An 11,033-nucleotide genomic window follows, 5' to 3' on the forward strand; every position below is an offset into this window, starting at 1 on the left:
GCTTCCCCTGAGGAAAGATCCCAAAGTGTAGCTCTCACACCCTGCCCACCTCACACCTAATCCCTTCTCCTTCTTAAACCCAGGCCCCCAGGCCAGTCCTTCCCCCAGAGGCCCAAGCCTCTACTCTGCCCCACAGACCCCAGGAATCCAGGCTCTTAGATGGCAGCCTCCTCCCTCTGGCTTGATCTCACTGGGGGGTGGAGGGAGTGTGCGCTGCGCTGGGTGACACTCTGAGGAGGTGTCACTGCACTGGGTGACACTGAGGTGTCTGTCACAAGAATGACCTGCCTATAAACCTTATGTGTAGGGTTTCAATGGAAGGGCATTCTTTTGAGCCTTCTAAAGCTTTCCGGGCATAGTTGTCATTATTGCCCGCTTACAAAGAGCTATGACCCAATGCTCCAGGGATCACATGGTTCCATCAGCCCTACCGACAAGCAGGCTCACGTGCTGCTGTTTACATAGCTGTTGGCAAAGGTGCTGGTATTTTAACTACAGTAGCAGCTAGTCGTTTTGAACGGATTAGCAGTAACTTTGAGAATGAAGTCGTATAGTTAAGACGGGGTGGGGAGCTTTCGCCTAATTCTGAATAACATAGCTAAGTCTTGCAATTTTAACGTTGTGAGATCTTACGAACATTTATTTCTGTTGTTAGACACCACCATCCACCCAAAGCAAAAACAAATTGCTATCGAGTCTATTACAACTCACGGTGGTTAGCATTCACAGTAGGTTTATAATCTAAGAAATACATGTCAGCAAGCGACAGCTATGATCACATACTAGTCTATGAGTCAAATCGGTAAGAAACATTACTAAGAATTCTGGTTCGGGAAATGCGCTACGGAGGCGGGGTGCGTGTGTCAATTCCTCTCCGGGGACCACTGCCCAGATCCAGATCCGAGCCTTCTCTCGGGTTAGTGACCAGGGGTCTGGTCCCCTCCCTGCCCACCCCCTGGAGGCCCCGGGCGCCCCGATCTCTCACTCACCGGCTCGGGTTGCGCGTCACCCCGGGGACAGAAGTGTGGGTTCCGACGGCCAGAAGGGATCGCAGTTCCAGGCGGGCGGGACAGTTCTGGCAACCGGAGCACACATCTCGCCCTCAGGGACAGGGGCTTTCAGGGATCTCGGCGGGTCCGAAGTGCTATGGCAACAGGCGGACGCGACGTCTTCCGGGCGAAGGACGGGTCATCTACAACTGGAGCCGGCTGGGGACGGAATGCGTGCGGGCGACGCCTGCGGGAGGGTTTTATTCCGTCAGGCTGGGTGACGTCACGAAAGGAGGCGGGGTTTCGGGACGTCGACGTGAGAAGGGAAAAGGAGAACGGGCGGTCGCGGAGATTCCCGTGACGTGATGGCGTCACGCGTCCGGGCGAGACCCCGCCCCCAACCTGCGAGCTTTCTCGCAAACTCGTTCCCAGCCCAGAGGAACCGGCCGGAGCCGGTGTGGCTTCTGCCTGCACCCGTGACCTGCTGCCCTCCAGGGGTTCGAGTCCTGACTGATGAAGCGAGAACGCCAACAGGAACTTGACTTTGCTTTTACGGCTTGCTTTTTTTTTTTTTTTTGGGGGGGGGGGTGTCAGCTTGCTTCCTTTTGGTGTCCATCAAACTAAACCCACTGCCGTTTCGTTGAGCCTGCGGACTCCTCATGTCCCTATAGGGCAGCAGAATTACCCTGACATCGTCTCCCTTTTACTTGCCCCCCACCTTTACCACATTACCTGTGTGAAAGCAGACAGCCTCATCTTTTGCCCGTGAAGCGGCTGGTGGGTTTGCACTGCTGGCCTGCTGGTTAGCCCTGCAACGCTTAACCCACTACGCCACCTCATAGACTCTCCACAAATACGAGAGGGGCTTCGAAAACTTCCTGGTGGTGGTGACAAAGAAGCGCCTGCAGCCTGTGCAGCGTGTAGTCTGCGCACCCAGCCGTGCCTTCTCCCAGAGACTCCTTGCACCTTCAGCTCCAATTACCGGCCAACCTGACTTAAGCTCTCCCGAGATGACCAAGCAGCCAGACTACGACCAGGAGACCATTGAAGACAAAGCAGAACCCACCGCAGCTATGCGTCCCAATGACCTCTCGGGCCTGCAAGGTTTCAGGAAGGCCCTGGGACTGGTCATGCAGGTGGAAGAGCAAGCCAGCAGCAAGAAATAGCCACAGCGATGACTGCAAATGAATTAGAAAATGATAGAAGTTTCCCACAAACTTTTTGAAGCCCCCTTGTATATCTGTCACACAGCTTGTGCCTGCTCAGTTATTTACAGGTTTAAGCCTTACTGACCGCAATTACAAGAATCTGTTTGCAAGCTAACATTCCATGATCCATGTAATTTTCCCATCACCCCTACCCTCCACTTTCTGTGTATTGACCCTAGTAGCCACTAATAAACTTTGATATCTATTTTTTTAAAAAGATTCCTGGTTTAAAAAAAAGATACAGGAGTTTGTTGTCTTCTTTAACCAACTCTTTGAGGCCCTCTCCAAATGGAGAATAGAGTAGAAATTTGGCTGCATAGTGGTTACTGTTGGGCTGGTAACCACAAGGTCAGCAGTTCTGAGCCACCTGCTCCTTCGAGGGAGACTGATGGGACTTTCTATTACCGTCAATAGGTACAGTCTCAGAAATTCATGGAGGCAGTTCTACCCGATCCTATAGGCTTGCTATGAGTCAAAATCGACAGGATATCAGGGAGTCCCCACAACACGCCCCCCCCACCTGCCTGCCAGTCGCTAAGGAGCACTGGTGGCCTAATGGGCACATGTTGGGTTACTAACTACAAGGTCAGCAGTTCGAACCCACCAGCCCCTCAGAGAAAGAAAGATGAGGCTGTCTGCTCTCATAAAGATTAAAGTCTTGGAAACCCAAAAGGGACAGTTCTATTCTGTGGATGTTTTGCATTTGTTTGTTTCCCAGTCATTTACAAGGTTTCACCTGCTTACTCAAATGTAAAGTCTGGCTGGATGACACCTACTGGACCCATGGGAATGGATGGAAGACTTCCTGACTCGATCTTCCCACCCGTCTTGCCTCCAAAACATGACCCAGTCCAGTGGCCTTGGCGTCAACTCACTCGTGAGGCCAGAGTATAACAGGGTTCCATGGGGTTAAAACGGCTGCTTTTGAAACACAGGGAATCCAGGAGAGATAAAACCCCCAGGACCAATAATGAGAGTAGCAATACCAGGAGGGTAAGGGAAAGGGTGGGGCAGGGAGAACTGATCACAATGATCTACCTATAACCCCCTCCCTGGGGGACGGACAACAGAAAAGTGGGTGAAGGGAGACATCGGTCAGTGTAAGACATGACAAAATAATAATTTATAAATTATCAAGGGTTCATGAGGGAGGGAGGATGGGGGAGGAAGGGAAAAAATGAGAGCTGATACTAAGGGCTCAAGTAGAAAGAAAATATTTTGAAAATGATGATGGCCACAATGTACAAATGTGCTTGGCACAATGGATATACGTGTGGATTGTGATAAGAGTTTTGTGAGCCCCCAATAAAATGATAAAAACAAAAGACATACAAAATACCAAAACAAACAAAACCAAAAAAAAGCTGCTTTCAGGAAGCAGAGCACTAGGCCTTTCTGTTGAGATCCTGCTGGTGGACTTGAACTTCTAGCCCTCCCAGATGGAGGCCAAACCCATCACGGTTTATACACCATCCAGGAACTGCCTGCATGCTTAAACTTCTTCAAATCCTAACAGACTGCTTCTAGTCCAACTCCGCCGAGTCGCCCTAACAGGACAGAGTAGAACTGCTTTGGTAGGGAGAAAAGAGGAGGCTTTCTACTCCCGTAAAGAGCTACAGTCTGGGAGACTCACGGGAGCAGGTCTACCCTGTCCTATAGGGTTGTTCCTACAGAAACGACTGGATGGTACAATGTGATAGGGTTTCTGGGGTAACTCTTTACAGAAGCAGATGGCCTTATCTCCCTTCAGCAGAGCGGCTGGCAAGTTCCGACCCCTAACCTTTTGGCTAACCACCCAACACATAACTCACTGCCCCCCACCCCCACCCCAGGATGGACTCCTCCCCTCAAACCAGTCAAACTCAGTGTCATCCTTTGATTCGACTCCGGGTAGAACTGCCCCTTTGGGTTTCTGAGACTGCATTCCTTCAGGGAACAGACAGCCTCTTCTTTCTCCTGAGGTGGGGTTGAACCTCTGATCTTGAGCCTGACACCCATTGTGCCACCAGGGCACCGCCCTGCCTGAGTCCTTAACCCTGCCCCTCCCACCACCAGCAGCGATCATGGCTCCCTCTTGAGAGCATCCTCCTTGGTCTAGCTCAGAATTCTCCCCAGGATCTGAGGTGGGGATTTGACAGCAACTGTCAGAGGAAACCAGCCTCCAATAACCGAAGGGCCAGAAGGTGCAAATGTACCACAATGATACAGAGAGATGATAGTAAAGTCATGGAAAATAAGAAAGGAGAGAGTATCAAATAAAAGAGGCAGACACATTGTATGGTAGCACGCTCACCCGAGTTCCTCTTGATGGACCACGTGGAATTGGGAGAAGTGAGCGAGCCTTTACTATTTTGGGATCTTTACAGGTAAGCTTGAGACATGCATATTCAGTAGTTACATACATCACAAGGTGGGTAGTATCTATATTAAGGGTCCCTGAGCTCACAGGTGAGGAAACCTAATACCTGCACTGGGGGAAGGTACAAGGCAAGTTGGGTGTCACGGCGGGAAGAGAGAGCAAAAGGATCTAACCTGCTTCTACAGGGAAATAGAATCAACCATATGCTCACTTGAAGGCAGCATAGCTGTTCAGGGGAGAATCTGTGGGAATGCTATCTAAAGCAGGATCATGCACTTGGAGTTTATCTCTAACTTGCCATGGTAGAGGCTTTCCTACTGTGGAATACCAGCTTTCCAGATTCCCTCTGTGATAAGTTAGGGGATCTAGTCCTCGTCCTGTTTCCCTCAGTGCTAGTTTCCCACCAGCAGCCACCTAAACCCATCCTCGGTGGCACAGCGGTCACCCGTTGGATTGCTAACCAAACGATGGTCAACTGTTTGAAATCACCAGGGACTCTTCGAGAGAAAGACGAGGCTTTCTACTCCCTTAAAGAGTTACAGTGTCAGAAACTCACAGGGACAGTTCTACCCTGTCCTACAGGGTCACTCGGAGTCAGCATGGTTGGAATGCCAGCGTGTGACAGCTAGAATCCAGGCATCTGGACCATCCCTTTCCCCTTGAGGGACGTGGACAAGGGCCCCCTGACCCCCTCCACTCAGCCACACTTTTAACAGCCCCTGCCCCTCTTCTCAGGATTCAGCAACTCTGATTCCCAGCCTGTACCTCCTCAGGCCCCCACCCTCTGCCGGATCCTCACAGGGTGCCACCAGTCCACGCCCCAGACCACAACCAGCCCGGGGCAGGCTCCTAACACTCATGCTCTTCGCTGGGCTCTTACAACCCCCAGCCCCTCCAGCTCCCGGGCCTCGCCCCGCCTTGGGGACCCCAGGGAAGTCAGGGCTCCAGCCCCTCCTTTCATCTGTGGGGGAAGCTAGCCAGGGGTCAGGCGGTGGAGGGGAGGCCAGAAGGGGCGGGGACAGCTGGGATTGGGAGGGTAGACAGAGCGGCGCGTGGGCGGCTGGCAGCGGCAGAGACCCGTCTGGAGGAAAGAGCAACTGGGAGAGAAAGCGAAGAGAGAGGAGAGGGGAGGAAAGGCTGGTGCGGAGGACCTCAGAGACAGACAGAGATCGACGGAACGAGGGGAGAGAGAGAGAGAGAGAGACAGCTAGCCTCACAGAGAGACAGACTTAAGGGTAGACACACACACACACACGCGCGCGCGCGCGCAGACTTGAAGAAGAGAGATTCTAAGTGAAAGGGTTTTGGAAACAGAAAGAGAAGTTGGGGAAGTGATATTGGGGAGCAGGTAGGGGCTGCAGGGGGAAAGGGGACGAGAATGAGTAAGGGAAGGAGCCGGCAGGGACAGGAAGGGACCAGGTTTGGAGAGAGAGTGAGGTGAGACGGGAAGGAAGGGTGTGAAGAGAGAGAGACCTTCAGGGACGGAGAGCCAGAGACAGAGTGTGAGGAAGCAGCTGAGAGACCGAGAGACAGAGCAGGGCGGAGCCTGAGACCAGGGCACCCCCACACCCAGGGTGCCCTCTGATGCCCCCGGTCGTTGAGACCCAGCGCTGGGTAAGTCCCCTGGTTGGGTGGGGGTTGGGGGGTGCTGCCTGCAGGAACATCCCTCCCTTGTGCCCCAGGGCTTGGCATGGCGACTGTCTGGGGGTGCAGGAGACAGGTAACTGGGGCAGCCGGAAGGGGGCGGGGCCTATAGGGTTCCCAGAGGTCAGATTCCTGGCTAGAGACCCAGGACAAGGAAGAAAGGGTCCCTATTCTCTGTCCTGGGCAGCAAAATAATTGTCCCCCTCCCCAACAGCTGCCCGAACCGCCCACCTCTCTTGGCATTGCCCTTGGTATGTGGTCCCAAGCCAGGGCTTGCCCCAGCCCCCCAGCCCCCAAACAAGAGCCTCTTTCTCCTTCAGCCTCCTCCAACCTCCAGGGCCCTGACCCCCGGCTCAGTCCCCCTCTGAAGGCTCGGCGCAGACAGACACATAGCCTCTTTCTTCCTGTCCCCAGTCCTTGATGGAGGAGGGCAGGCCCCGGAGCAGCCTTAGTGTGGCCAGCAGCGTCTCCACCATCGCCTCACTCAACAACTTGAGCGCCAAGGTGCGAGTTCCCCAGCGGGCCTGGGGAGGAGGGCGGGCCTCTCCCTGGGCTTCAATACGCCTCTCCGTCTCCCATCTCCCGTTGCTAAGGGCAAAGGACGCTTAGCAACGGAGCCGCCAGGGCCAGGTCCGGGAAGGTCCCGAATTGCCCGCCAGCCACAACCAGGAATGCAGAGTCACGCCCAGCGCTGTCCCCACCCGGAGTATTTTCCTAATCCGAAGCCAGAGTGCGGACTGCCCTTGACCTTGGTGGAGAAGATAAGGCCACGCCCCAGCCTCGCAAGAGGGCCCACTGCGGGGATGGGGGAGAGAAAACCAAAACAAAATGAAATTTAAAAAACACCCTACTTATGCATAGGTCCAGTAGTCGAAGCCAGTAGTCCATCTGGGAGAGAACAGAAAGGGCTTCTATTCCCGTAAAGAGTTCCGGTCTATGAAATCCACAGGGGGCAGTTCTACCGGGTCCTATAGGGTCGCTATGAGTCCGCATGGCGGGATGGCCAGGCCTTTCTGCCTAGTCTGTCTCATCTCTCACGCTGCGTGGAAACCCTTCAGCGTCACAGCCTCGCACAAGCCTCCACTGACGCACTGGAGGTGACCATGCCCGGCGTGCTTAGGCTCAGAATTCTAGGGCAGGGGAAGACTACCATGGACCCATCACCTACCTGCAAGGGCAGGCTGGCACTGGTTGGGAAAAGCCCTGCGTGCCTCCCCAAGAGACCATCTTGCTCACTCCTGTCCCTCTCCTCTTCTCAGAAGTCCACCAGGGCGGTGAGCAAGGTCCACGCCTTCGGGAAAAGGGGCAATGCTCTCCGGAGGGACCCCAACCTCACGGTCCACATCCGAGGCTGGCTGCACAAGCAGGTGGAACGGGGGATTCGGCCATGCAGGGTGGCACTAGGGGCTGGGGCCCTGGCTGTCTGAAGTATGTTCTTTCTCTTCACATGTCTCCAAACGTGTTTCTATGGGCTATATCACTGCCTTTTCCCTAAGAGCCCTGGTGTCACAGCTAGTTAAGTGTAGACCTATTCACCTCAAGGTCCACAGTTCGAATCTACCAACCACTCCATAGGAAAAAGATGAGGCTTTCTACTCCTGTAAAGGATTACAGTCTCGGAAACTCACAGGGACAGTTCTACCCTGTCTTATAAGGCCGCCGGGAGTTAGAATAGATTCCCTAGGAGTTAGAATTGACTCGATGGCAGTGAGATATTGGGCGTTTGTTTTTATTGTCTCTTGTTCACTGATTCAATGTCTAGTTCTTGAAGGGTGGGGGGAAGAGAAGTGGGGAACAAAGGGAAAGAGGCGTGGCTTAGGACTAGACTGACGAATCCTCACCCTCCTTGTGAGAAGCGTCCAATCATCAGCCTTCTGTTTAGAGGCCCCCCCCAGCCTGCAAATCACACCAATGAGCTTCCATATGACATTCCAGACTTGGGTATGAGGGGCTGGGGGTTGGGGGGTGAGCCAGGGAACGAGGGCAGAAAATAAAGCTCACAGCCATCAAGTGGATTCCGACTCACAATGACCTTATATCGACAGATTCCCTGGGAACTGCCCTGGGAGGTTTTAAGACTACTCCTTGCTGGGAGTAGAAAGCCTCATCTTTCTACTGTGGAGCGGTGGGTAATTTCAAACTGCTGACTCTGTGGTTAGCAGCCCAACGTGGAATTCGGTAGGACACCAAGGATGGAGACGGGTACCAAATTAGTCAATAAATTCCAGATGCGACCATTTCGGATGGGAGTGAGTGCTGCTAGCAGTCCTGGTGGCGCCGTGGTTACAGTGCCAGGCAGCTAACTCAAAGGTCAGCCCTGGGAACCCACCAGCTGGCTAGGCAGAGGAAGACGTGGCCCTTCTGTTTAAGTACATGTCAGCCTTGGAAAGCCAACAGGGCTATTAGGCGCTTGGGTAGTGCATGCTGTGGAGAAATTGGGGCTCAGGGCACGAGGGCTACCCTTGATTGCAGTCCTGGAAGGCGTCCCTGATGTGGAAACTAAGAGTCTGCTATGGGGTCAGGGACACGCAGGGGGTCTCAAAGTGGAGTCCCCAGCTTCAGCAGCCTCTGCGAGCTGGTTAGAAAGAAGAGTCACCTTGTCCCCACAACACACTGGTGTCCAGTTCCCACACCCTTATCTATTAGATCTAGCGTGGCCTCCGTCATTCCCTTCTCTCTGGATCTCTTGCTTCTCTCTCTGGGGTTCTGTCCCTCAATGTCACTGTCCCCATCTCCACTCCCCTCTCCTCTACTCAGGCTCTGTTCCCAACTCTCTTTCTCCAGGATAGCGCTGGTCTCCGGCTCTGGAAACGCCGCTGGTTCGTCCTTTCTGGTCATTGCCTCTTCTATTACAAGGGTAAGCAATAGCCATTTCCTTCTAATCTATTACCTCTTGACCTCTGATGACCACTGACCCGAGCACACACACATACCCCCGCCTTTTTTTGTAGACAGCCGCGAGGAGAGCGTCCTGGGGAGTGTCTTGCTCCCCAGCTACAGTATCAAACCAGATGGGCCGGGAGCCCCTCGCGGGCGGCGCTTCACCTTCACCGTGAGTCTCTCGGTCTCCCGTGGGCGCGAAGCATGGAGCAGGGCTCATGGGCAGTCTGCAGGAGGACCCAGAGCACCCACTAGCGGAGAGAAGGGGTCTTGATTAGAGTCCATGGCAGCTTTGTGGGCGACCAGGGCGTCCAAGTCGCCAGCCCTCTCTTCCCGCAGGCGGAGCACCCGGGCATGAGGACTTACGTCCTGGCGGCGGACACACTGGAGGACCTGAGAGGTTGGCTTCGCGCGCTGGGCCGCGCCTCCCGGGCGGAGGGTGATGATTGGTGAGTGTAGATGCAGACCACGCCCCTCTCCCTGTACCTCAATCCCTCCCAACTCCTCCCCTCGAAAGGAACGTCCAATCAGGAGGCCGTCTTTTGAAGCCCCGCCTCTGGGGGAAAACATCCGTTCCTCCAATCAGCAAACGTCTGTCCCCTGTAAGCTCCGCCTCATCGGTGTTTACACACTCTGAGGCGTCCTAGCTGCACCGAGTGGTTACATAGAGGGCTGCAATCTACTAGGTCAGCAGTTCGAAGCCACCAACCCCTCCGCGGGGGAGAAAGACGGGCTTTCTACTCCCGTGTAACAGTTACAGCCTCGGAAGCTCACAGGGGTAGTTCAACTCGATGTCAGTGAGTGAGTGAGGAGTTCTGGTGGCGTCATGAGTTGCTTATCCGTTTTGGGTGCTAACCCCCAGGGTGGTGATTCAAAGGCATCGCAGCTCCGTGGGAGAAAGCTGAAGCGGTTTGCTCCTTTACAAATGCACTGTCTCAGGAATTTGCAGGTTGAAAAATCCACAGGATGGCAATGAATTGGAATCGACTCGACGGCATTGAGGTTCCAACCGCACAAGCCTCAGTATCTGCCATCTGCAACCAGGGCTCACGATTTAGGGACACCCCTCCCCTTCCTTATACATAGGGAGCGTTGGTGAAAGCGTAATGCTTTTTTGTCTGTGTCTGCTTGCTAGTGGGCAGCCCAGGTCACCTGCACGTCCCCAGCCTGGGGAGGGCCCTGGTGGCCCCGGTGGACCCCCAGAGGCGAGCCGAGGGGAAGAGGGACGCAGTCCAGAATCACTGGAGGTGGCGCGGCTCTCTCGGGCGCGTGACGGACCCAGGATGCTCACTCCCAGCTCCACAAGTGACCTTGGCCGGAGGGCAAGGAGCCCAGAGTGAGTGGAACTGGGACTGGGGCAGCTGCAGAGGGAAGGATTTATAAGACTGGGCTTTAGAATCTGATGGTGGAGGTGTGGTTTATGAGAAGGGCGAAGGGCAAGCCCAATGGGGGAGAAAGTTGGGGTCGATAGGGGTGGGGCTAATGCTCTGTGGAGGTGGTCTAGGCCACACGATGGAGCCCTGGTGGTGTGGTGGAATACGCTTCCTGTTGCTAACCACAAGGTTAACAGTTTGAAACCATCAGCCTCTCCACGGGATAAAGATGAGACTTTCAACTCTCATAAAGAGTAACAGCTAGGGGAGGGATGGGGAAGAAATGGGGAGCTGATATCAGGGACCAAAGTGGGAAGAGAATACTTTGCACATGATGATGGCAGCATATGTGCAAATGTGCTTGACACATTGGAGGAATGTGTGGATTGTGATAAGAGATGTAAGAGCCCCCAGTTGAAGTATTAAAAAAACAAGAGTAACAGTCTCAGGGAACTGATAGCAATGATGCATGCATAATCCTTCCCCCCTCGAGGGGGTTAAGAACAGAACTGTGGGTGAAGGGACACATTGGCTGGTGTAAAATGAGAGAGAGAGAGAGAGAGAGAGAGAGAGAGAGAGA

At 54.0% G+C, this 11,033-nt stretch overlaps 2 protein-coding genes across 3 annotated transcripts in view; one reads left to right on the top strand and one right to left on the bottom strand.

The window, feature by feature from the left end:
* Window positions 1-1,209, bottom strand: part of PPP1R15A (protein phosphatase 1 regulatory subunit 15A) — a 4,931-nt gene extending 3,722 nt beyond the window's left edge. For both annotated transcript variants that reach the window (XM_004710649.2, XM_045292748.1), the window contains exon 1: window positions 990-1,209. The gene's annotated coding sequence lies outside the window, so the exon portion shown is untranslated. The remainder of the gene's footprint in view (window positions 1-989) is intronic.
* A 4,592-nt stretch (window positions 1,210-5,801) lies between these two features.
* The window catches only part of PLEKHA4 (pleckstrin homology domain containing A4), a 33,113-nt gene continuing 27,881 nt past the window's right edge, over window positions 5,802-11,033 (top strand). Inside the window, exons 1-7 of the mRNA XM_045292641.1 lie at window positions 5,802-6,170; window positions 6,615-6,704; window positions 7,460-7,567; window positions 8,985-9,057; window positions 9,152-9,252; window positions 9,420-9,529; window positions 10,216-10,416. Of these exons, the coding sequence (XP_045148576.1) occupies window positions 6,141-6,170; window positions 6,615-6,704; window positions 7,460-7,567; window positions 8,985-9,057; window positions 9,152-9,252; window positions 9,420-9,529; window positions 10,216-10,416 (713 nt within the window). The 5' untranslated portion in view covers window positions 5,802-6,140. The remainder of the gene's footprint in view (window positions 6,171-6,614; window positions 6,705-7,459; window positions 7,568-8,984; window positions 9,058-9,151; window positions 9,253-9,419; window positions 9,530-10,215; window positions 10,417-11,033) is intronic.

This window comes from Echinops telfairi, unplaced genomic scaffold, assembly GCF_000313985.2.
Source record: "Echinops telfairi isolate 266 unplaced genomic scaffold, ASM31398v2 ScPeMD7_655;HRSCAF=1070, whole genome shotgun sequence".
In the NCBI taxonomy this organism is placed as follows: Eukaryota; Metazoa; Chordata; class Mammalia; order Afrosoricida; family Tenrecidae; genus Echinops; species Echinops telfairi.